Source organism: Ciconia boyciana, chromosome 6 (assembly GCF_034638445.1).
Source record: "Ciconia boyciana chromosome 6, ASM3463844v1, whole genome shotgun sequence".
Taxonomy (NCBI): domain Eukaryota; kingdom Metazoa; phylum Chordata; class Aves; order Ciconiiformes; family Ciconiidae; genus Ciconia; species Ciconia boyciana.
In genome coordinates this window covers 30,612,482-30,639,354 of record NC_132939.1, presented here as the reverse complement: position 1 = coordinate 30,639,354, position 26,873 = coordinate 30,612,482, and the positions used below count along the sequence as shown (strand labels likewise).

At 38.4% G+C, this 26,873-nt stretch overlaps 1 protein-coding gene across 5 annotated transcripts in view; it reads left to right on the top strand.

Moving 5' to 3' along the window:
* Positions 1 to 26,873, top strand: part of ZNF106 (zinc finger protein 106) — a 47,392-nt gene that overhangs the window by 3,920 nt on the left and 16,599 nt on the right. The window contains exons 2-11 of one of the 5 annotated variants that reach the window (XM_072863862.1): positions 4,909 to 4,994; positions 6,979 to 7,040; positions 12,539 to 12,736; positions 14,973 to 17,093; positions 17,904 to 18,525; positions 19,429 to 19,498; positions 21,128 to 21,282; positions 21,377 to 21,437; positions 21,752 to 22,093; positions 25,820 to 26,594. In XM_072863862.1, the coding sequence (XP_072719963.1) occupies positions 4,941 to 4,994; positions 6,979 to 7,040; positions 12,539 to 12,736; positions 14,973 to 17,093; positions 17,904 to 18,525; positions 19,429 to 19,498; positions 21,128 to 21,282; positions 21,377 to 21,437; positions 21,752 to 22,093; positions 25,820 to 26,594 (4,460 nt within the window). In that variant the 5' untranslated portion in view covers positions 4,909 to 4,940. Of the gene's footprint in view, positions 1 to 4,908; positions 4,995 to 6,978; positions 7,041 to 12,538; positions 12,737 to 14,972; positions 17,094 to 17,903; positions 18,526 to 19,428; positions 19,499 to 21,127; positions 21,283 to 21,376; positions 21,438 to 21,751; positions 22,094 to 25,816; positions 26,595 to 26,873 lie in introns of all 5 variants that reach the window. The other 4 variants (XM_072863861.1, XM_072863866.1, XM_072863865.1 and 1 more) reach the window with 4 other exon arrangements.

Sequence of the window (26,873 nt, the reverse complement as noted above, 5' to 3'; positions counted from 1 at the left end):
TTAGGCTGTTGATCAGATCAGCATCTCGGAAGGTTAAAGCGCCTCCCACATATGCCCAGAAGTAATGTTAAGGTAATTGGTAAAAGTTATGGTCTAGCAAAGGGATCCGTAGTGAGTTCAGATGCCTCAAGGGCAAAGAATCTGGGAAGGAAAGATAGCTTTGAATGTTAGTGCTTTATTCCATGTAAATTCTGCTCGAGGTGATGACATTTGAGCATAGGCCTCTGCCTTGTTATGATGAATTACTTGTTTTTGTACCGCATTCTCACAGCGGTACAGGGCTTTGATGTTCAGAGCAGTGTGTAATACAGGGAAATGGTTTTATAGTCATATAATTTTTCCTTAAGAAAATCTCTCTCTATTACTAGGCTTTAATAAATCATTATTTAGTTAGATTAGCAATCATTATTGCTTTGTAGCATTCGTTTATCACAATAGGTGGTTGGATACAGCTTTCAAAGGCCTATGTGGTGTTCTCCAGGTTTTCCCGTGAAAAGACCGGGCTTCTTGGCAGATTATCAAGAAGTTGTGCTGATCATCAAACTACATATGGTCTAGCCTAGCAGTGGTTGTTTAAGTGCTTTCAAGGGCCTAAATATACTTCTATTCCTCATTCTTCTGAGCAAGGGGCTTCTCTCCAACTCAAAATGACCTTGTGTCCACCACTTCCTCCCATCAACCAACTAAAGATTTCATGAATGCACTTTGTGGTGAGTTGCTTCTCCCTCTCTGCTCTCCTCTCGTTTCCCGTGTCTGTGGCAGCTCTATTACTGTTCTGCAGCTCAAGCAGGACATGTGCAATCGGTTGCTGCAGGAGAGAAGTCACTAAAGTAAAAGGAATGACACCCCTGTGAGGAGCTGAGGAGTGTGTTGCTGCAGAGCATTCTGCCATGGTGAACTTCTAGACTCCCATTCTTGCCAAGTGTAGAGTTTCCACTGCTATCTGTAGGGACATGCAGCATTTAGGCAGGCCTTTAGACAGGCCAGCACTGCTGATCTCTTTGAGGCCTCCTGAGAATTTCTAGGCAGCTGGAATGCTGGGCTGCCCGCCCCACTCCATAGCACTTGTGGCTTTATATAGTCAGAGTGTTCAGCCACTGATCTGTAGCAGGTTTAACCTTGATGTACCTTTTTAATGTATGTTATCCGGTAAGGTTGAGTAACTGTGGACAAATGGATGTTGTAGCAGGAAGTAGTCTAATGGGTTATTTTCTTTGTAGACTATTTTTACTTGTGAGAAGTGTTCTCCAAAATCTCTATAGCAGACTTGCTTAAGTTAATTAAAACTGCATGCTGTTTCCAAGCTCTGGGCAGGTGCAGGCTATGGGCAAGTTGCACTTACATCACATAGTTGTAAAATACATCCCTTCCCTTTAAAACAAACAAATAAGAAATCACCCACTGAACAGTTGCAGTCTCTCAAAATAGAAAGTTGTCGTAACATCTCATTTGTTTTGAAGGCTTTACATTTTGCTGTTGATGTATGTTTCTCTTTTATGTGGCAGTGGGGTCTTTTTTACAAAACCTTATATTTGCTTGCAGTTCAATGCTTAGTTTTTAGAGTAGCTCATTTTTCCATTAAGGTACCATAAGAGGTAATTCCCTATGCTATGCAGAAAGTTGGTGATTTCAAAAGCACAAACAGTTCAATCTGATAAAAGCTTGAAGGTTGTTCAGTGTTTAAAGTATGGGATTTTTGTTGTTGTTCAGAATTTGAATATGCCTGCATTTATGTAGAGAAAGCTCTGGTTCTGAAGATTTTCAGTAGGAAAGTTATATCATTGAACAGACCAGTGTATGATGAGATGAAATGCCATCACTGACTACATGGCTCAAAAGCTGTCTGGTTCTTGTTGCTGTTGCATAGTGAATGAGGGAATACCTTGAATTTATAATGTTTTTCAAAGTCTTTCTTGAAAGTTCTTCTACAGTGAAATTGAAGTACTTTGTTAAAGTGAGCCTTGGTTTTATGGCAGGATTTGGGAGAAAGCTAAGGATGAAGGGAAGTGGTTTATCTCTATGTAGACAGTAAGTCAAGAGGTGATCTGGAAATAGAACGTGGGTCTGTCTTCTCTCAGTCCCTGTAGCATCTACTAAATCTCTGTACTTCTGAGTCCTTGCCTGTCAGGGCTTCTCTCTGTGGAATTGAAAGTTTCACTTTTCATAGTGACATCCAATAGCATTTGAATTCTATTAGTATTTTTAGTACTCCATCATAAGTAATGCCCAGTTGATTGGGCGGTTAGCCTAAAACTCTTCCTGTAATCGTGTATAGTTACTATATGTTTTAATTAGCCAAAACAGGTGTAATGTTAGCTTTACTCGTGGAAGCTCTTTCATGTTACATGCTAACTGGTGTCAGCAAGTCACCATACTGTACTGGCCTGCTTTTCCTGATTTAAGTCCCATGCTGCTCTTTCACCCTTGTGCAGAATGAGTTCTGTAAATACTTGAGTAATCTTGAACAAGATCCTGAACACATGTAGGGAATTATTCTGCTAAACTACAAAGTAGTGCTAGTGAAGAATGTTGGGGGAGTAGAGAATATCTTAATGCAAAAGGAAGTATCTGAAACTGGTGCATTAGCACCCTCGCTTTTCAGGAGTAACTTCTTATTAGTCACATTAAACCAGCTCTCCTATATTGGGGAAGCATCCAAACCTTTGTCACTTGTATATAATCATAAATAATTCTCTCAGATTCATTGTGTTGCAGCTGCACAGATCTGTGTATAAGCAGTATGTTGATAATCTGCTCCTATACTCATCTAATAACCTACTGGAAAACCATGAGGCTGAAATATTTCATTTTCTATCTCTACTGGTATTAGCTTAAATTTTTCTTAGCTGCTGTCTCAGTTTAAATATGTTTAAAAACAAGTTATACTCTTTATATATGGTTTCAAATGATTGCAAAATACTTTGTTCCAAAACTCCTGTGTTCTGACCTTCCATGAAGGCAGGTGCTTTTGCATGCACGTCACTGATATCATATGCATTTGTATGCATGCTCTAGGATATATATGCATTCTGTGCATGCACCTATATGACCTAGGCTGGTGCAAAGTTCTTAATGATCTTGTACCTTTGTTGGGGGTGATTTGTCAAAATAAATAGCTGTTACTAAGGATTCGAGTACATCGGGTGCCCATGTGATAAAGCTAGAGAACGCATATTTAAACACTATCAGGTATTTCAATGAGATCAACAATGGCACCCTAGGAATGCTGGATAGGGAACATGAGAAGATGATTCAATCTCCTGTTGTATTTTAAGTGTATTTGTTTTGGTATGATAATGTGGATTTTTTTAGGGAGGAAACTGCTTTTTCTGTTGTCTGAAGGTGAAAATGCTATTGCAACTCTCAGTTCCTTCCCCTTTAAGGGACAGATGCTGATGCATGTGTTAACTGTAAATGGATTTGCAAATCTGGAGGAAAAGAGTTATTTGTCAAAGAACCACATTTTGGAATTAGAGTGGGTGTGGTTTTACTTGCTTTTTTTTGTTTGTTTACAGTTGGACAGTACCACTGAATGTCAGAGCTGCTTTAACTCTAGGTAATCCGGATTTGGTAAAAATCCAGTTCTTGCCCTTTGCTCACAGCTTCTAGTCAGTATCAGATTCAGAGGGTTTGATGCCCCTGAAACAGAGGGTTGATGGTAAATAATTAGAATTAACTTTGTAGGGTAAGCTGTGGAGATGAGCTGTTGAAGAAGGATCTTGTAGGTTGAGTTTGATGGTACTAGCTAAGTTAGCTCTGAAGATGACTGATGTAAGATAGCAAAGCTTGGAAGGATTTATCTTTTTGTGTGGAGATATAAAAATGTCTAGTAGTAAAAAGATACGTTTCTTTCCACTTTAGGGTGAGGAACTGACTCTGCCATGTCAGTAAAAAATTACTGTAATGCTTGATCATTCTGCATTTTAGTGTCTTTTAAGAGAAAGAAAAGGGCAAGGATTATACCCTGCTACTTATGCAGACATGTCTGTCTTTGTATTATAACCTAGACTGTTATGTACCTCTCTAATTTAATTGATGTCCTTATGATTTAAACATTATGATAAAATACATATGGCATTTAATTTGACCTGCTGCTGCTTTAATTTGTGTACATGCAAGTCTTAAGCAGATCAGTGTTAAAATGTTTATATTCTGGTGCAAAGTTTTGAATAATCTTGTACCATTGGGAATAATTAATGAAAATCAATAGCTTTTATTAGTTATTCAAATACATACGGTGCCCATGTAGAGCATGGTGTTACAGAATGTGTCTTAAAATGCTGTCTAAATACTCTTAACTGAGTATTTCAGTACATGCATATGTGTAGTTCTTATGGAGGTTAATGAAAAAAATACTGAATTTAAATAATTTTAGGTTTTATTTTATGGTGACTAAATGGACTGTTAAACCTTGAAGACTGATGGTCTTTGATGTCATGAAGGGCCTTCGTTTCATTTTCCTAGGGCCTTAAATATCATACTTGAGCTGCTCTGTGTACCAAAATAAAGATCTGAGTTTGCCCTGTTTGGTTTCCCCAATTCATTATGTCCCTCTCATCATCCTCGTTGAAAAGTGTTTTGTTAATCTGATTTGAGTAGCTGAGAGAATTCCTACAGATCTCTGTTTGCTTGTAGAATGAGTGCCATGTCTTGGAGGATGAGGAACAAAAAGAAAGAAAGGGAAAGCTACTTTTTATTGTAGCTGGTTTAGATGACTATTCAAAACTATCTTATCTTTTTTTGAACAATATTGACTATGCACAAGAGGTATGTATTCTCTTAAAGAAACTCGGCACAAGTGTTTTCATGAATAGTAACTTATTTTTACTTTCCTTACTAAAACAGATTAATGAAAAAAAAAAAAGTAATCCTGAATGTTGGTTCTTTTAAAATTATTTTTATTTGCAGGTATGGGGTAAGATCTTTCCAGAGTAATAAGCATGGTTCGAGAACGAAAATGCATATTATGTCACATTGTGTACAACTCAAAAAAGGTAAATAATTAATGCATTACATCTATTGGAAGATACTAATATGAAGATACTAATATGAAATGTGTTTAAGAAATGCTTCCATTTTAAAATTGTGCAAAGTATGAGGGTTTTTCCTTCTAACAGGAATACTATTGATCTAGGTCCATCACAAATCAAATAATATATTTGCATGTGCTTTCGAATATCTTTCTTGAAATGAGTTGTGCAGTATGCTTGAGTCTGAATGTTAAAAATATTGAGGTCTTTGAGTTTTTTATATTGTTGGATAAAGATGATAAAGCAAAAAGCACTCAAACTCATTTGGCTATAAATTGTGCTATGTTAAGAATACTGTAATATACAATTTTTTTATTCCTTTTGGGAGGTCTGTGTTTCATATGGAAGGAGAATGTGGAATTATGCAGCACAGCATGTGTTTTCATTAATGCATCAATTTGGTGTGTATCTTCTGTGTACTGTGTATCAGGCAAAGCCTGCACTGAAACTGAGTGTTTCTTAATGAACCTTCATATATTGCTTAGCCACACGGCACATGGATGTCTTGCAAATGCCGATGTATTAATTCATACAACTCTTCAAGGTTGAAGATGTTGCTTTCCCTTTGCAGATGGGATTTCAAGGACTAAGGAGGATAGTGATTAGTATCTGTTATTTGAAGATTTCCAAACACTTTGGCTCAAACACCAAGAGAAAGTTAAATCTTCTGAACTGCTTCCTTTCACTGAATTATGAACATTCTTTCTCTTCCAGCAGCTCTCTTTCAATAGCAAGTAATTGTACTACCACTGCAGTTCACGGATCAAGGTTGCTGTAAACAACAAACTGACATGTTATGTACATCTTGGTTTCTGAAGTGCATCTAGCAGAGTAAAATAGTGTGTGATGATGAAATTACAGCTGTGTCATAATATAAATACAGAGAGACTGCTCAGATTGCACAGGAGAACAGTGTTTTAAGTACTGTGATTCTGGTGAGTGGTGTCAATGAGGCTTTTAATAAAAATTATGATCAACAGTAATTTGTCAAAAATCAGTCTAATAAGCTTTGCTACATGCACTCCTGTTTGCCTTTCTCCTGGAATTCTGCTCCCCTTCTGTTGAATTCTAATGACTCCTGTGTGTCCTTCCTCAGGAAAGGTAACATTATATGACTTCCTGAGACTCTGACTACTTGTGCTTTCATGGTCATAGAAACAGGAATGGCAACTGTTATGGAATATGAGCCAGCAGTGTGCCCAGGTGGCCAAGAAGGCCAATAGCATCCTTGCTTGTATCAGGAATAGTGTGGTCAGCAGGACTAGGGAAGTGATCGTGCCCCTGTACTCGGCACTGGTGAGGCCACACCTCGAATACTGTGTTCAGTTTTGGGCCCCTCACTGCAAGAAAGACATTGAGTTGCTGGCAGCATGTCCAGAGAAGGGCAACGAAGCTGGTGAAGGGTCTAGAGCTCAAGTCTGATGAGGAGCGGCTGAGGGAACTGGGGTTGTTTAGCCTGGAGAAAAGGAGGCTCAGAGGAGACCTTATCGCTCTCTACAACTACCTGAAAGGAGGTTGTAGCGAGGTGGGTGTCGGTCTCTTCTCCCAGGTAAGAAGCGATAGGACAAGAGGAAATGGCCTCAAGTTGCACCAGGGGAGGTTTAGACTGGATATTAGGAAAAATATCTTCACCAAAAGGGTTGTCAAGCATTGGAACAGGCTGCCCAGGGAAGTGGTAGAGTCACTATCCCTGGAGGTATTTAAAAGACATGTAGATGTGGTGCTTAGGGACATGGTTTAGTGGTGGACTTGGCAGTGTTAGGTTAACAGTTGGACTTGATGATCTTAAACGTCTTTTCCAACCTGAACAATTCTATGATTCTATAGCCCTATTGGAGTAAAGAACACCTTCCTGCAAGGCAGGAGAGTTCTTAACAGTGAGCTTTTCAAATATGATACACCATTTTGCTTTGTTTTGACCAATTTTACTTTTTTCCCCATGTTGAAGGAGATGGAAGAACACATGAGAAGCATGCTTCACCACAGAGAACTTGAAAACCTGAAGGGAAGGTATGAGAACAACCTTGCATCCTTCCTCTGTGCAGTTTGTATGTCGCTCTCTGGAACAACTCATGTCCTATTTCCCATACAAGCTGAATTGCACAATTTATTTTTATGCATCACTTAGTTGCATGCCTTGTGATAAAGCTGGCAATGAACATGTTCTCTCAACATTGAAAACTCAGGAGGCAAACAATGTGGAAGAAAGCTATCCTGCATTTCTTGGACTGCAGTGAGATAAAATTGAAACCCATGTTTTTTAGGTCTTGGCAGTTCCGTGCTTGACTTCTTGGAAGCACTAGAATTCTGCCTTTGGCAGAGTTATGAACACTGGTATTTTCCTTTTTAAAATGTTTTTTGAAACTTTTCAATGATGTAGAAGCAATTGTTGATCTTTTAAACCACTGTGAGAAGACTGATATCTTGGATGTAAAGTCTGCATCTGTTTGAGTGACTGTCTTGTCCTCTGCCACCCTGGTCCAGTTGTTTGGTCAAGGGACCTAACCATGGTGAATGGTGTTTTCCTTCTGGTTTCCTTGGTTTTGTTTGCAACCTTTGGAAAGCAGGAGGAGGGAGTTAAGGGGTATTCAAATATCATCCTGATAATATGGAATCAGGGTGTAACCAGAGTTGTATGGGTTTTGAGGTAGCCAGAGAGATCAGGTAGTCTGCACTTAAGTATTTGACCTACAGACTAATTTTTAATCATCTTGCATCACAAACTTTATATGGAAATGGCAAATCTCTTTTAAACACCTTTTAAAGGACTAAGTGATCTTATTTCAACTCTTAGAGGTGTGGGAGATCTGTTTTGTCAGAACATCCATCTTACATCCAGAGAAGAAAAATTGTAGACTACTTCTGTTCACATGCTAGTCTTTTCTTTCATGTAGCTTTTATTCTGTTGTTTTGTGTAAGGTGAGAGCAGCTGTTAGGACTCCAGGCCCCCTTTTTAAAGAGTTAACTATTCAAGAAAGGCTGAGTGAAATTAAGAATCTGATTTATAATATGATAGATACTAATACCAATGTAGTTAAGTTGTGCCAGGTTGAATTCTAGTAAAACTCTTAAACTATTTTGTTTTATAATGTTTCAAAACTAGAGGAAGCTTGCAATTTATTTCTCTTCAGTAACTTTTTATAATGCAAAGCATACATATAGCTGCCGAAAAGTTTGGAGTACAAGACTGTATTACATATGTGCCACAGCTGAAGACATTTGTTTGAGCCAGCTGTATAGTATTTTATACTACTGTTGTGTATAACTGCTAAGTATTGCTGTAGTTTGTCTAAATCAGCAATCTAATATCTTTTTAGGTTAAGACTTCTAGAAAATCTGTAGCATATGTGTATGCCCACTTATCTGCTAATGTTTCAAATTGTCTCTCTAAAATAGAAAATACCCTGTATTGCAGGACAATAAGTGAAAAGATACTGCTTACCTTGAAGTGCATATTAACTGTCAGTAAATAACCTCTGTTGTCTGATTTCTGTTTCTATTTAATATTTGATTAATTTGCCTGAGGCTTCACAACAGGTTAGAAAACTGAGAAGAGAACTTCCATCTTCAGAATCTCCATCATCAGCCTGTCTTTAGGCAGGGCCTGTGTGGAATATCAAAGTATTAAAATATATTGGAAAGAAAATTAAATAATCTTTCCCTCTTTAAATGAAATTTGTTTTAGTGGGATTCAGAAAATCTTCAACTTGTCTAGATTAACAAAGTTGTTATTGTGTCACATGGAGAAAATGTACAAAAGCAGCTTCTTGGAAGCTATTTTATTTCTTTAAATAAAAATTGCTTTGTAGTAAAGATGGAGGGCATAAAAATGATAAACTCCTCACATTCCCCACCCTCCTTTTTTAGCCCCTGCCATTGCTATCCCTTGCCTAGCCCTATATTTCTTGTGGTTTTTTTGTTCTGAATTCAGCTACTTACTTAAAAAGAAAAGCGACCAAAACAAAAAACCCCCAAATCATTTTGTTTTCTTCTCTGCAGTGCCCCACACAACTGGGTCTTGGGAGCTAGGAACATTCTGAAAATGTGCCTGGAATCAAGCACATTATGCTATTGATATCTGTCCTACTGGGCATGAAAAGGATTTGTTCTGTTACTGAACAGCTGGGAAGGGGTTGCTCAGAAACCAGAACATCCTCAGCACTAGATGCTGATTTAGGGCTTCTGGTCAGCTAATTTGTAGAGCATTTCTATTCTGGACTTTCTTCTTCTGACAATGATTCTGAGATCCTCACCACTAGATCCTTACCACAGAAAGTGGTGAGGATTACAGCTTAAAATTTCACATATTTGGGCATCTTATTGCTGGCCTTCTAAGTTAATACTTTTTTTTAGTTTATGACTCTTGAAGGTAACAGCAATTTCTAGAAGTTATATATTGTGTCCACAGTAGCTTGCAAGTGATCTGACAATTCTTGTTTTTCCATTTCCATAAGAATGAAATGAAATTAAATTTGTTTCATCAGCATTACATTTTCTATTATTAAGGTTACTGTCTTCATTACTTCTTTCAGAAGAATGCATGGGAGATGTTTGTTCTCAAAATTAATAAAGAACTTCAGTTTTCACTGTGCAGCAGCAGCCTTGTTCTCTTCCCCTGTGCCTCTCCTTCTTCCTCCCATTTAAGTTTAGTAGAAGTCTCTTAGGAGTCTTACAGCCTTGTAAAGCAAAAGGTACTCCAAGTAGAAAATGTGAAGCACAGGCAACAGCCTCGTGAGTGTGTTTGAATTGTGTAACCGAAGGATAATACCATTAAAGTGTGTAGTATCAGCATCTTACTACCTTCAAATTTAACATCCAACTAGAAGTCACTTTTTAGACTTCCTGTAGGGAAGGGGTAAAGGAAATGCACACATTGGTTCACACTTTTCTCCTTTTAAAGTTAACTTAGTAATCTCAAGGGCTAGAATAATTTTCTGAAACATTTTAAGGCTCTTCTCTTCTTGAAGTCTTACTCAATGTGATATATAAGGTAAATTGGGTGTCAAGTTCAAAGCTTTAGTGGTTTTTGTTTTGGTTTTCTTTGTTGTTTTTTTTTTAATTGAAAATGAAATAATTCTCTTACATGAGGGACATTGAGTCTGTCATCTGAAGTACACATCTAGTAAATAAAGGTCTTGGATGTTTTCATACTGAGAATACTTTTGTCATGTTTATTTCAAACTACTTTTGGCCTTCTTGTTGAACAACTAAGATTGTGTGGTGTTCCTGTATGGTAGGGAAATGTGTAGACGTGATCAATGTGTGTTGTGGAGTGTGCCCAGATCTGGCTAATATTAATGGAGGTAGGGGAAGGAAAGAACTGAAGGAGATCTAAATTCCCTTAAGTGTAACTATCTGAACTCCTAGCCAATTCATCTTCAATTAAAGCAGTTGTTCATATAGGAAAAAATAGTGTTGGGGGGTTTTTTTTAGGTTTGTATAGATTAAAAGCAGAACAGAGAAGTCTAGTCACTACCCACTTGAGTCTTTTCTTCCCAGACTGTCAGCTGGTACAAGAACCACAGCTTTGTAATTAGTAACTCGCAAGTTAGAAGTTATAGAAACAGGTTCTTTGTCCTTAGGCCAGCTACTAACTCACTGGCTTTGTCCAAAGTTAGTAAAACTTTGCATTTATTTAGTTAGTCTGTAAATGAGGATGATTAAAGTTTTATGAAAGAATTGAAGCATGGGTCTCAGGAAGGATTTGGATTGTTCTCTAAAACCTAGTTAGTACCACTGAGGTATGTTTCTTGTTGAAGTGTCCTTATGATTGAAGTGGAATGTTATGTAAGAAGAGCACCTTTTTCAGCAAGAAGCCAACTTTCTATTTGCAGTTTGCCTTGTGTGATGACCTAAGTTAAAAATAAGTCTTATTAGCAATGCATAGCTGTGCCATTTATGAGTGTGGAGAGGGTTCTTCCGATGGCATTTGTAAAATTTACTGATTGTATTTGGTTATCTTTATTGGGTTAATGAGGTAGCCCAAAGTACAATATATAGTATCTGGGCTTTCAATATTTATTAGTGAGTGTGAAGTGTGCAAAATGAAGTACACCCCTCTCTGGAAAATACAGACTACATTTGTAAGCTGCTGACTTTGTAAATAAGATTTATCTAAATGTTTCATCTGAAATTAGTTAGGCTGCAACATACAAAATAATTAAATGTAAAAAGTGTAATTTTTATGAATTAGTCTATTTAAAATAAAACCCTCTCTAGCTGTGCCTGAATGACTGCATTGGTTAAATATCTCAATTATGTTAGTAGGAAAACCACAGATTTCCAGGATTAATAAAACGTAGCTGCTGACACTCCATTAACCACTCTGATAAGGATGTTGGCTTAATATCTTGAGTGAAGGTGCATCTTTTGATTTTTTTCTCATATTTGTCTTTTTCCTTTATAGATCCCATTTTTTTGACCCCAATCATGAACTGTGTGTTGGTATTATAATGCTACTGTTACAACACTTTGGTCTCAAGTGCGCCATGGGGATATGCAGATCTGCTTTTATGAATTAAATGGCAGAATTGAAGAAAGCATTGTGAAGGCAGGCAGTGAGTCCTAACTTGGTCCCGCTGAGTTATTTGCAGTGGACTATGCTGTCATTAAGTTTTTTCTGACTTTAAGTGGTGAAAGTATTTTCCTTGTTTAGGTTTATTACTAACAATGTATTTCCTTAAAAGTGGAGTATTGAAAGGATTTGTCAGGAGAACAAATAAGGTATTTTTAGAAATCTGAATTTCTTTAAAAAAAAAAAAAAGTAAAAATATGTTGTAACCTTAATCCAGTATTCACTGAAACATGAGTAAAGCCATTTGTCTGACACAGCTGTCAACTTCCTCCAGCTGAAATAATTTCTGTATTTTTTAAGATAAGTCCTCTAAAGTAGAAAGCAGACCTCATGCACACTTGAACCAAATAAAGTACATTGAACTGAAGACACCCTCCCATCACTCACTGTGCTGTGGAGTCTTTGGATTCCAGGCAGCAGTCTCAGCTGTCCCAGTTTAGGTTATGTTGTATCAGGATTGGCTGTATCCATGTACTGCCTCCTCCCTTTTCTAAATTTCACCGGGGGAAGGCTCAAGGCAAGGATTAAATGTAGAAGCTGTCACCAGGCTTGCCCAGTGCAGCTGGCACCATGGATGGGCTTCAGAGCAGCTCCTGCTAGCTCTGTAAGCCTTCCACTCTGCCTCCTCGCTCACTATGTTTCCTCTGAAAAGATTTTGAGTACAACAATTCAAGAAGAATTCCTCCTCCCAGTTAACACAGCTTTATTACCAAGTCTTTTTACCTCTTGATTGTTGGAAAAAAATCTTTTAAAAACTGAACATCAAAAAACTAGACCTTGAAAGAAAAAGCCAAGAATTCAAATAACTTAAATATACTGAGCAAAACCTAGTTGCCTTGAACGCAGGCACATTCAGAGGAAACAAAGTAAGACCAGAGATACCTGCCATGCCTGTTGGCAGAGTTGAAAGTCCACCTTCTGCCTCTCTTCCTAGGGACAGCAACCATGAATGCCGGGTGTGCAGGGTGACACTGGTGGGTTTGTCAGCATATGCCAAGCACATCTCCAGCCAGCTGCACAAAGACAATGTTGATGCCCATGACAGAAAAGAAGAAGAGAAAGAAGAGGCAGAAGAAGAATACCTTGACAAAGAACTCATTCAACTAATCAAGCAAAGGAAGGAACGGAACCGGTGAGTTTTCCTTTCTCCTCTTAGGTCATAGAATTGCTTTGAACACTGGTGGGATATGCTCCTAAGGCTTAGCTGCTCATGAAATGTAAACTGCCTGTAGCCAGTGTAGTTGTTATGAGAACAATCCAAGAGATCTATGTGGATATTGTAGTTTCAACATGTAAATGTGATTCTGCTGAATGTTCTTGTTCTGTTGATCTACTACTAGTAAGGAACACAACTATTCTCCATTTTGGATAAAAACAGTCCCCAGTGTGGAATCTTGTGTTTTGAGAGCCCTAATGTTTTTATTTTAATATTTGATACCCATTTAACTGAAGGGCTTAATAAATGTGACAGTAGTGTTAATATTGTTTGAGGCAGGGGATGTCTATAGAAACCTGGCCTTTTAGAAACTGTTGCTGAACATGCTTTGTTATAAAACTTTAATCTGTCTGTTTTTAAAATAAATCGTTCTGTCAATGTCACACTGAAATCCCATAATCCTTGAATGAAATTTCTTACCTGTTTTATCTTACTGCTTACCGTTAGCTAAACATAATTCTAGTGGCTCACTATGAAATAGAAGGCTGGAGAGAGTAATAAGTATTGCCTTTTATCTTCCATGTGACTCTGCAAGTGTGCATTGCTAGTATGATGTTCCAGTTGGGAATATATTGTTCGACTAGATTTATGGCATGGCAATAGTATTAAAGGGCCATATGATTGTTGAAGGAAGCTCTTGCTTGCTGTAGCTAGAAATGTCAATTAGCGTCTCCAGGTGCACAAATCTGTGGAGATTATTTGGGTTTGATACCATTCTGTCATACTAGGGTGTTCCTGTACTGCATGATGGTCATGTTTTCATATTGGTCAATGTAGGTAGCAACAATGTCACTTTTCCTGGTTTTATGGTAAAGGAGTAATGCTGTCAGTACAGTGGTATTCTGAGGCAACTAAAATCTTAGAAAATCTCTCTGCTGGATGCTGGTTTGGAGGGGGAAAAAAAGAAAGTACATGGATTAAGTTACTAATACAGCAAAATTGTTTCCATTAGATGATAATCTAGTTGAGTCAGCTCCTAGAATTTACGGTATCACTTAGACATAATTTCTTTGAATTCTTGTCAGAGCTCATTTTATCTTATGCAGTAGGCCATTTCCCTTTAGAGAGTAATTATTTGTGCATCTTTTAGCAAAACTGGAATGTGTTGAAAACTTAAAGGTTGGTACAATGTGAATTTTCAGTTTAGTCAAATCAATTGTTTTTGAGCAGTCGTGTAAAAGTTTCCTTTCTTGCTTGTCTGGGGATCTAGAATGAATGTATTCCTGTAATGTCAGAAAGAAGCATTTCTGTAATCAGTTTTTGGCAAAACTTTTAATAAAAACTCCTCATTTGGTAGAATAAATACTTAGAACGTTTCAGCTGCTGACCCTGGGAATAGCTGTCGGTGTTGTAGCATTTATCTTTAAATGTACATGTGATAATTTACCACGTGTTCATGGTAAGTTGCCAAGCGCAAGTACTACCCAAAGGGCAGTAGATAGTGCTTCTGGGAGGCTCATACAGACTCAGCATTGCATACTGTGGATTGTTCAAGTCTGTTGGTTAAAACAAGACAAAATATTTTTTATCTGAGGTACAACTTCTGTGTATGTTTTACATCTGTGTTTTAAGTTCAGCTTTATGAAGTGAGACATGATCTCAATTGTTTTCTCCAGTAAGTAGAATAACTGCTTTTCTCAGCCTAACTTTTGTTCTATTTTATATCAATTCACTCTAGTTACACTAACACCAACAGAATAGTGTTCAGAAAAAATAATTATCTCATTACTAATGAATTTTTTGTCTATCAAGATTACTTAAATTACAAAGATTATACAACGGAACGGAGCTTTTTTTATTTGTTTCTTATTAGTCCAATAACTAGTAAATAGAAAGGAATGTTCTCTTCTGAGTTAAACAGAAATATTTAAGAATTAGTCTATTGAACTGTCCCTGCACCAAATCAGTTGTTCTTGTAAGAACAATTTTGAAATATAATATTTAAGTAAAGGTACAACATTAATTTTGAAGGTCAAACACTACAGAAGCCTGAACAGTAAAGCAGCTAAATAAGTTATCTCTGTTTCTTTTTATCAAAAAAAAAAAAAAAGAAAGTTTACTTCCCAGTGCAAATAAAATGCACGAGGCTTGTGTGCTGTTGGATTTCAGTGGAATGGCATCAGAATTTAGGTTTTTCTCAATCGTTTTGTAGGCAAGCTGAACCAAGCTGTGCAAACGAAGAATTGGAATGTGATGATAGGAGATCACAGAGAAGGCGAGAAGAAAGAGCTACTTACAAAGAAAGAGAAGCGTATGATCAGTCATCGTGGCATCATCATAATGCATCACAAAGGGACTGGAAGTGGGAAAAGGATGATTATATTAGTTCTAGACAAGGCAAATTTTCACACTCTCAGAGGAACCTTAATATAAACAGACATTCAGGTGGCCCAAGGGGACGCTCTGGTTGGCACCAAAATATTTCAGGAAGCTCTTCAAATCGGCATAACTATGGGAATTCTGGAAATGTTTGGCATCCAAGTGGGCGGGGAGGAGGAACATCAAATTGGCATCACAGTGCTAGGGAGAGAAATTCTACTTGGCACTCAGAAGGAACAGGTCATTTTTCTAGCTGGAATTCCAAGAGTTATGGAGGAAACTGGAAATCTAGTCCTCATGGTGCAAATGGCTGGAATTTTGGAAGCTCAGGAGATACATATTCGGCAGAGCCAACTAAATATAATAAGGAAAGATATGCATGGCAGCGGCAGGAGAAAGGCATTGATGTTCCACCATACAGAGATCGAAAAAATAGGAGTGACTTGCTTGATTTTACTAGTGATAAACTTCCTTCTGAGGGGGCATTGGATTTTGGTACGTCAAAGCAACCAGAAAGCAAAACTTCAAGAGCCAGTGGAAAAAGCGGCAGTCCTTCCAGGGATAAAATGTATCGCTGGACTCCCTACCCATCCCAGAAAGCTGCTGAGCAGCAACCACGATCAGAAGATAACGTTTCTAAAACTCCAGATAAAATGGATTCTGTATTTACGCCTCTTACTGATTCATCAATGAAAGGAAAAACTTGTGAAGCCAGTGTTAGCCTTTCAAAACTTAAAAAACGGGAAGCATCTTCCCCTTCTAATGTAACCTCAGATCACCTTGATTCTTGCAAGGTAATGAAAGACTGTTCCAGTGGTGAAAAGCCTGACAAAGATGATGGCAGAAGTAATAGGATGCCATCACTGAAGTCCCCTCTTCTGAATATCACAGATATGAAGTTATCTTCCCCAAAGCAAGACACAAACAGTCTCTTAAAAAATGTCAGGCTTCTGTTATCCTCAACTAGTGGCGAAGAGCAGAATCATTTGAATGCGCAGAACTTGGAAACAAGCAGTTCGTCCTCTTACTCATCGAAGCTGCATGGTGCATGTGCTGGTAACTTACAAGACAACAAAGATGTGCTTGGTAGCAATCTTGGAGAGCCTGTTAATAATTTAAGTGAAGCAGAACAAAACCCCAAAGATGTTCAGTCCAACCATTCGTTGCAAAATGCTCCCTTAAGCTCTTGCAATGATACAAGTGACCAGAATAAGGATACAAGTGACCAGAATAGGGAAGAAACTGAGAAAGCATCGCCAAAGAACGAGTTCAGACTAGATTCATTAGAAGATGTGAGTGATGATGATTTAATGGGAAGTGAGAAGTCAGAAGCAAGAGTTGAAAAGTTGGGTTCTTCTGTTAGTTCTTGTTTACCCTGTGACACTCCAGAAGGTAAACCTGCCACCTCTGAAAAGGAAGATGATGAGAAGCCAGCTGCTTCAAGTATTGCTTCTGCTGATCTAAAAGATTTTATGTTTCAAATGGAATCCACAGTTTCTCCATCAAGCGATCAGGACCATTTGCCTGTGGATTTGAAAACCTCCTCACAGGATGGAGAAGGGGATGAAGAGCGTGTCAAGTCACATCATCACTTTGAAATGGAAAGTTTTGAAAATCCTTCAGATCATGAGCTACAAAAGGGAGGAAGCCAGTCACTAGGCCTCCTTCTTCCTGATTTAAGCAAACTTGGCCTCCCTGCCTCTCTGCAAAGAGACCTGACACGACATATTAGTCTGAAGAGCAAAGTTGGGGCCCATCTTCCAGAGCCCAATCTCAATAACGCACGGCGCATTCGGAATGTGAGCGGCCATCGGAGAAGTGAGACTGAGAAGGAGTCGGGTCTTAAACCCACCCTCAGGCAGATTCTTAGTGCTTCCCGGCGAAATGTAAACTGGGATCAAGTCATCCAGCAGGTAACCAAGAAGAAACAGGAACTTGGCAAAGGTTTACCAAGGTTGGTAGCTTTCAGATCTAACCATGCCTCTGTGTGTGTATGAGGGGAGAGGGTTCTTTTTCTCCAAATCTGAAATGAATTCCAGAATCCTAAAACTAAGACTTCAGAATGAAGTGTGCTATACCACAATCTTTTGCATATACAAATAATTTTGAGTTTTTATGATTGCTTGCTGCTGTGGATGTCTATCCATAGGTAAGTAACAGTAGTCTGCTGCTCAGAAAAGATTCTGATCAGTTCATAGTTGTTGGTTAATATCTGAATATGGACACTAGCAATATATTTGCTTTTCAAGTTCTAGTAAGTGGAAGAATGTAAAAATGCAATCAGGATGTGAACAATGCTGTGACAGTTGCTTATTTATTCAGGAGTACAAGAAATGCTTGCATTGCTGCAGGCAGAATAAATGCTTCCTCTTCATTTGTTAATCTTTTACTCTGATACACAGTTTGGTTTTGTGTTTAGAGAAGCAATTATATAATACTTCACTTTTGAAACTTTCTTTAAACCTGAAGTTTTTGAAGCATCTTGAAAAGATGTCATATTTGTTTATTCCAAACTTGGTTTGGAATAAGTATAACAACATGATTTCTGACTTGGAAATCATGCTGTCAGTTCTTAGCCACTAAATCTAATGTGGTACACAAAAGATATTCCATTGCCAGATGAGACAGAAAGCACAGAATACCAGTGTAATGAGTTGCCAGGTCTCTTAAAGCAGTAATGTGCATTTGGGGAAGGGGGAAGCTTTTTTCTAGATTTAGCTGGCTTGTTACATGTGTATTTATTTTTCTTTTTATCTTGTTAAAGGTTTGGCATAGAAATGGTGCCTCTTGTTCAAAGCGAGCAAGAGGGTCTAGAGCTCGGTGAAGAATCCGATCTGTCTACTCTGGAAGGATTCCAGTGGGAAGGGATTTCCTTAGCAGTGCCTGGTTCAGCCAGAAAACGTAGCTTTTCTGAAAGCAGTGTCATTGCAGACAGAAATCCTTCTGCTTATAGCTTCTTCAGTGAACAAGCCAAAATAAAAGAAAGTGGGCAAAGGCAAATTGCAGCCAGCCACTCACATCACATAACGTCTGGGTATGAGGCAAGCGCTGACATTGAGGCTGACCTGAAACGGGAGACATCTTCTCTTCCTTTGCCACCATTTATGTCTGAAAGAACTGAGACTAGTGGAAGGAGGCACGGCCTACAGGCCACCTCTGAGGTCGCAGGCCTCACAAAACAAGACCAGGAGAGCCCGGAGAAGAGAACACCTCTTCTTGAAAAACAAAATGTACTAGAAATCTCAGAAGAAAATCGTCCAGCTTCAAATAATGCTTCACTTCTTGCAGTATCTAATAACATAGATGCAGCTACAGACAGTAGCTGCACATCTGGTACTGAGCAGAATGACAGCCAAGGAATTGGAAAGAAACGAAGAGCAACTGGAGTAAGTGTGCAATTCTGTCCAGCTTTGGTATGCTAAAACATGTTTTTTCCCTGTCGATGGTCATTCAATCTTGGAATGATCTCTGCAAGGAGGACTTTCTCCATTTGATTGTCTTGTACATTGATAGCCTCAAACTGATTTGCTTGCTTGACTTAATTTTCTTTAGGAATCTTTTCCATTTCTGCCTTCCTAGTGCAGGACTTCTGCTTAATCTTTTTTAATTAGGAATGGCAAATGCTCTTTAATTTTGATTTGGTAGCTGGCATGCTATGCTGGTAAACGAGAGCTATTAAAATATTTCCGTGGAAGTACTTGGTGTTGTAGCAAGGATCTTGGTGTTTCAAAACTTAAATGGAAGCTAGGCTGTAGCAGAAATTTGTTTTCCTTAGATGTTCCTGGTTTTATGGTCAAGCAAGGAAAGACAACCCTTTTTACAAAATTATATCCTTAAAATTATATCCTTAAATCTGAATTTGTTTCACCATCCTGTCTTGGACTCACCCAAAGGGAAAAAAAAAATGTTTCTGATCAAAATCGTCAAAATGGTTTTGTTATATGCAGAAGTGATAATTTTAATTCCTCACTGATTTAATTCTGTATACCTTCAACTAAAGCCATAGAGCAGAAAATCTGATCCAAGTGTGGTCTTAAACATCTGAGCAAGTAGAAGGCTGTCAGCTTATTTAATATTTCTTCCTAGTTGAGATGAAAACATGGCACTCACTTTGTGGCCCTCCCTCTTTTAGGCAGAGGGAAGGATGAGTTATATGAGAATGTGCAAAATTAATTGTATATTCTTATTTGTGGGTACAAGTAATGGTTGAAAAGACAGTGGATGTTTGACTTTTTGATTTAGGCAAAATTGCTCTTGTAACTTTTGTTAATAAATGATTTTACTTGCAGGAGGGGTCTTCTCCTGAAATCCCTAGTCTAGAAAGAAAGAATAAGAGAAGAAAAATCAAAGGTAAAAAAGGTGAGTGAATATCATACATATGTGCATCTGGTATAGAGTTTATAAATACATAATAGTATTTTGACTTGGCTAAAATGATAGTTCCTTAATGTTACTTTGGTGCTTCTTGGGCTCTTACTGAAGATCATAGGGTGGACTGCTCTCAAGTCTGCAACGCACTCTTCTCTGAAGAGTCCTATCTTCATCTTAATTTGTCAGAAGTTATTTCTAAGAGAAGACTTTGTGCATCCTTTCTGCCTGCAGTTCACGTTCCCGGTTGCACAGATGGGACCTTTGCTTTCCCCTACTCAGGGAAGAGAGGTTTGTTGCCTCTTCGGATGGACGTTCTGAAGGGAGAAGCACCCATCACTCCCTTCTAATTCAGCCATGCAGCTTTCCCTTTCTGCTTCTGGGTGGTCTCACCAGAAAACTTGTACTCTGCATAACTTGGGCTGTGTTCTGTTTTTGACATCTCTGGGAATACTTTTTATTTTTGACTCCTCCTTCCGTGTCCTTAATGGAAATCAATGTGGAATGCGTCACTCCCTCCTGCTCCTGACCAAAGAAGACTCTTACTCTGGCATTAGACAGGTCTTTCTCAAACATGCCTAACACATCCACATCACTGCATATCAAAATTAACCATATGTGTTTTAGGGAGAATGTTTTATTTGGGAACTAAATCATTGCATCACCATCTGTGAGCTTTGGCGTCCAGAAGATACGTTTCAAATGTTCCATTTCTCTTTTTTAAATTATTTATTTATAATAAGAGTTGTTTGGAATGCAGGGCAATTAATATGGATCTTCTTGTGGGAACTAATATTTCACTACTTGAGATGGTGGGGGTTTTTATTAGCCTCTGTCTTTAATCACTAGCATCTATTACGGAGACTAATAACACATTTGACTTAGTAAAATCTCTCTTTCCCATTACTTTGCTTCAGCATCATCATTATTGTAGTAAATCTACTAAAGGAAACTATAACCTGAATGAAACTAAGCAGTGAACAAACTGAAACTTAATTTGCTTGGAGAATCTCTGTAATGCCAGACGACTTTAGAAAGGAGTATAGGAGGATCTTTTACGGAGTACCGTGCTCAGAGACTCTTTCTCAAGAGATTGCAAACATGAGTCTCACGGCCCAAAATAATCCTTGATACTAAATTATTTTTTTATCATTGAGTTCTTTTTCTCTTAAGCTGCCTTTCCTTGGCCTCTGGATTAACTGAATAATTTAAATCTTGTTTAGCTTAAATTTGCCTTTGCCTTTTTGATTACATTAATGGAAAGTGTGTATTTGTACCATATGTACACATGTACTTCAACAAAAGATCTTTGTGGAAGAGGATGACTTTGTTCAACTAAATTAAATCAGTGCTGGCAAAGCTATGATGGAAAGAAAGTTACTAGAGTCAAGGTTGACATCCTGTAAAGAGGAATACTTGACTTTGCTCTTCTTTCATGTAGATGTGACTATTCCTGTGCATAGATATTCCTTTTCAGCTTCTTGTATGACTATTGATGCTTGACCTAATTTTATGTAATTTTTACATTCTGAGGTGGTAGTGTTTATTGAGATATCATGCGTAATGTATTTTAATGTATTGTCAAGTACAGTTATACTCTACATTTTGTTTCTTTTTCAGAACGTTCTCAGGTAGACCAGTTGTTGGCTATTTCGCTGAGGGAAGAAGAGTTAAGCAAGTCCTTGCATAGTGTGGACAGCAGTCTCTTGCAGGCTAGGGCTGCCCTGCAGGCTGCGTATGTTGAGGTTCAACGGTTCCTTGTATTAAAGCAACAGGTAACAGTGGGCTATTGAGACTGTCTGAACCAGAAGTTAGCAGCCTGAAAAACTGCCTGAAGTAGGACTGATTTAAACCACAACTGTTTTGCAGATAACCATGGAAATGAGTACGCTGAGAAGTCAGAGAATCCAGATATTGCAGGGACTACAAGGTATGAGATGCCATAAACCTACAACAGTGGAATGCTGACTCTCATATTCTTTGAACTCAGCATCTTGTAAAAATTGCATTTAACTTGAATTCACTCATTTAAAATGTGCAATAAAATTGTAGGCTTTCAATATTGAAGTCTTCATTGTTCAAGTGTGAGCTATTGTCTTTGGTAGTGCCATCTAGTGGCTTTTTTACAAATTTTTCTCTTCCTTTGTATGTCCACAAGAAATGAGCTCTTGGCACCACTAAATTTTATTGTAAAATGTGAACATTTTTGTTCTTTTTTTTTTTTCTCTCCTCTTTTGGCATTAGAAACTTATGAACCTTCTGAACTGTCAGAGCAACTTTCCTGTGGTGTCTTAAGTGAGAGAAGAAATAGTAAATCTCAGATGGCAGCTGACTTAGTTCCTGCAGGCTCCTTCCTGCCCCTTTTGGACACTTTGTCTTCTTCTGTACCTCCACTGGGAGCTTCTGTTCATGTAAACATGCCGTCACCATTCCAGTCTTCTGGCATCACACCCGCCGCTCCTCCTGACGATTCAGTACAAGTTAAACGAGAACCTCTGTCTCCAAAAGGCTCCGAAGAAAATGTGAATTCTGTACTCCAGAGCTCTCCATGTGCTTCACAAGCAGAAGAGGTGGAGCAGAAGGATGGTATGTGCGGCTTCTCTTTGTTTTAAGAGAACTAGTTTTAAGAAAATAAGGAAAATATTTTTTTTTCCCCAGAAGAATGTAAGTTGGGTCTCAAACCTGCAGCCTGTTGTGCAGGGTTGAACTCCCACTAACTTGTGTAGGACTTTGTCAACTTAATAGTCTTAGAAACTGGGACCTTCTTTACAACACATCCAAATGGATTCCACATTTTTGAAATTGTTAAGCACATGCAAATTATAGTCATATGCACCTACAGGTTTCTAGTTTTACTTTAAAAATAGAACAAGCATGAATCTGAAGGTTACATCCTCTCAGAATAATTTAGTTGTTAAAACCCCCCCCAAACCTTAAAACCTCCCCTGTAGTTGTTGTCTTCTACTCTGCATCATTTAATGGGCATTGGAGGCTGCAAATCTGCCTACAAAGGACAAATGCATGCCTGAAGATCTTTTTTAAAAAATTATGACCAACTACATTAAGAGTATTCCATGTTCTTGGACCCTACTGGATAAGCACAAAGAGTATAATTCGTGATATTAAAAATAACAATCCACCTTCTCCCCCTCTCTGTCTCTCTAAATCCCACTGGTCTGGAGATGCTCATTCAAAGTTCATGTGATCTTATTTGTGATTTCAGTAAACAGTTTACTGTAAGAAGGACGTTAGGCACTGTTCACTTATGTGAGGGGAGTGGGAGTGAGTAGGGGAGGGCTACCAGTGAAGGTATGTGTTCACTTTTGTCTGGAGGAGAAATGGCTGAATTAACTGAACTACTAATGTGAGAGCTACTGCTTCAGAAAAACAAGATCTTAATGGCTATAGCTGAAATTGCTAACTCTTTATTTAGACAGTTTAAACCCCCTAAAACTGTAGTCTGTGGTCAAAGACTTAAATGCTATTGGTACTTTCCACTGCAACTTGCTACTGTGACTGAAGGTACAAACTGAAGATTAAAAGCTCAATCATCCTTTACTTTCCTAAGAGCCTATGAAGTCAAGCAGGGTGACTCTTGACTGTTGTTTGTCTGCCATAATAACGTCACTTACCCAAGCCCTTAATTTAGATAATTTGAGATAAAGATTCATAAGTAAGATCCTTGTTAAAGATAAATATAGCCAACACTTTTTTTTTTCCTTCAACCGAAGTGGAAAATACTATTGGAAAAAGCCATGCCTTTCTACTTTTATAAGCATATTTTTTTCTCATGCACAAGAGAAAAGCATTTTTTTCTCATGCATCTCATAAGCACAAGATAAATGTTGACTGAATTGAAGCTTAGACTTCTGTAAATACACCAATTTGAAGGGTTTTTTACCTTTTTGCAGTTTGCTTCAGATACAGAATTCTGTATAAATAGTGCTTTCTGCTTTTTTTAGTCATCATTGCATTTCCTGTATTCTACTGTGTTACGTTACATTAATGTAGTATGGTGAATTTTGCTTCATCTCTTTTTGGAGGATTTGACAGGGATTATGAAGCTCTAGGGGCATACAGTAAACTTTTTTTTTGGGGGGGGGGGGGCTAGGAGGGGGCAGAGAATTAGCTTTTGTGTTTGTTTGCATTGTTAAAACTTAGCTTGTAGGAAACCACTACCTTTCCTTTGCTTTCCCATTTTTATTGGCATATGCCATTCTGTTATGTTTAAACATCAATGAAAAGAGGTGTCATTTTTCTTTAATGTTAGAGTTGGAAAATTCAGAATAGAGGTTTAGTGATTACTAGCTGCAGTGGCATAAAGTGTCTTGCTTGCAGAATCTTCAGACTTCATTGATGTCTGTGCAGGCACAACAGAAGCCAAAGAGGTGTTTTAGTTTTTTCTCATAAAGATGAACCTTCAATGCATAGCTGTATTTATTACTTAAATAACTACTTTAAAAATGTCTTCATGACATCAGCATATTTGTCAGTTTCCTACAAACTCATTTTTGAAATACTAAAAGCAAGAATGTTCTTTTGATGTTTGTTTGTCAAATTAATGTGGTTTCGGTATTGATCAACTTCTATATGTGCTACATTTAAAATGAGTGTCTGCCATCAAATGAATTTGGTAATTTGGGGGGGAAAGTAAGCATTTACCATCAGGTAAATTCTGTAATTTGGGGGAGAGGAATTCTTTCTGAGGGCAGACTATCTGCTTTCTGGGGATTGAACATCTGGCTTGTCAGCTTCCCTAGGAGGTCAGCTCAGCCTTGCTTTGAAGGAGCTGATTGCATTAGGTTTCCCCTAACTACCAGCAATCTCTCCCACCTGCGGAACTGACTGATTCTGTTTTCTTGCACTACCATGGTGATTTCCTACTTCCTCTTCTAACACTTGCAGTAGTCCAAGTGCTGAGAATTAATAACTTTTGGTTTTAGAAATTTCAGTTTAAGTTGCTGGTTAGTCTTATTTTCCTGTTTGTTTTGTTTTTAAGTGACCAAGTTCCTTCCCTTCCCCTTCCTGTGGGAAATGAGGCACACATGATGTTAGAGGTGTATTCAGAATGTAAGGGTTTGTGTGCCTTCTTCCCAGTATAATTCAACACTGTAACTGTTTAAACCTTGTCTAAGCATTAATTTCCTCTGTGTAGAGGGTTTTCTAACAGGTTGCTGCTGTGTAGGACAGTTATGGGTCGAGGGAAAAACAGCTTTCCATTGATTTACTTTCAATACGATATACCCTACACTGTCAGCAAGTTCTAGTTTTATCTTGGAAATTCCCATCTGAGGTGTGGGGTGCGATGTTCACATTTAAGCTGTCTCTAGTTGGATGCGTAATTCTAAAGCATCAAATTTGTACTGTGATCTGTTAAACAGTCCAACAGCTTTGGCTAAGCATTGCTTTAGGTTTAATTTGCTTGGTTTCTTAAAAGACTGAAGCAGGAAAGTGTTGCAAATACTGCCAGCTTCCCAGTCACATTGAGGGATCCCACCAATAAATGCACTGCAATAAATGAACTTAAAACATCCTGTCCTGGATTGTAGTTATTGTAAACACAACTGGGGAATTTTAGGGTGTGGGAAACACAGGTGTGAGATGCTACCTGTGCTCTTAGCCTGTATCAATTGAGAGGTTGGATTCATTTGTTCATATTAGCTTCAAATTAAAATGACAGGGACAGTATGTTTGCCCCATTGCTTAGTCCACCACAGATGAACTAACAAAGCTTACCCTGACGGCTTACAGTGCTGCCATTCCTAGGATAGAAGGTATGATGCTGCAGAGTAGGTTGTGCGTGACTCATCTACCTTGAGTTAGGTCCAAGTAATTTGGTAGAAATAACTAATGCAGATGAGTTAAGCACAAGGTCTTCAAACTATGTCACTAAGCAGCTGAGATGTATTAGGCATCCATTGGTTAATACCAGTCCTACAGCAGTGGTGACAGCTGGTAAGGGAGCACACAGTGAAGGGTAGTAGCATCTTAAGCCAACAATGTAGGATTCACCAAAGGTTGTTTGTCAGAACTTTAAAAGCGTATAGTCAACCAGCAGCTTGAAAGATGTGCCCCATTCCTTTGCTTCTGGGTACACAGGTAAACATTTTAATCCCTAGCTATGTTTTTTAAAGGCTGGATAGCTGACTGAAATAGCAGATCTGCATGTGCACATAGCTTACAACATGTAGGAATATGTAGTTTACATGCACAACTAAGTATAAACAAAAAAATGCAGGGAAAGCAATTTTGCATAAATATTCATTGCTGCTGTACAGATTGAATATAACACTAGTCTGTTTTCTTCAGAAGAGACCAACCAGAAAACTTCAGTGTATCCAGTTATCTCTGCAACCATATCTCTATCAGAGCTGGCAGCTTGTTTTCAACACACTGATCAAGAAGTTCACAAGCCTGCTGTGGACAGGGGAAAGGCTGGACTTCCTGAGAACCCTTCTCATTCACTGTCTATTTTCAGCAAGAGAGAAGCACATGATACAGTGACTGAAAGCTTTTTACTGGATCAGTGTAGCACTTCTCTTCCAAAGCATTCAGTCCGTCTAGAAATGCCAATGGATAAAACCCCCAAATTGTCAGCAGAACCGTCCGAACAACAGATGGCAACCACTGTAGTCCCAGCAGAAAAAGGCAACAGGAGGAGGAGAAAGTTAAGGAAGAAGAAAACTCTGAGGGCAGCCCACGTGCCAGAGAACAGTGATACAGAACAGGATATAATTGACTCTAAGCCTGTCCGGAAAGTCAAGGGTGGAAAGGTTCCTAAAGGAGAGAAAGTTACTACATCCACTCCTCCAAGACAGGAGGATGGAGCTACTGCTCAAACAGCAAGAAACAAAGATGAGAATGACAGTGATGCTTCTCTGGAACTAGTGGAAGTTCCAGTGCCCCAGTGTGAGGTGGTTGATGTTGGTTCATCAGAGTCAGGAGATGAGAAACCAGACAGTCCATCAAAGAGGGATTTACGCAGCTCTGTGGATCAAGCAGTCCTAGAGGCATCTTGCTCTGGTTATGATGAAGTGAGCTCTACCAGTGAGATTGGCACAAATTATAGGGATGATGCAAAAAGAAGGTGAGATTATTGTAGATCTCTCAAAAGTAAAAGCATTAAACAATGTTCATAAGAGGCCTCTCTTTTTTTCTTCCCCCACCCCCCCCACGCAGAAAGTCTTACAACATCAGTAACTTTAAATTTCATTCAGGAGAGAAATAAGGGGGGAAATGAAAATTGAATTTGCTGTTTTGGTCCAACAAATGAATTGTTACCTACTAATTTATCTAATACAAGAACAAGGCTGCCCTCCACAGAAAGTTTGTTTTTGAGCTTATCTGTTACTGCCTATTTTCTGCT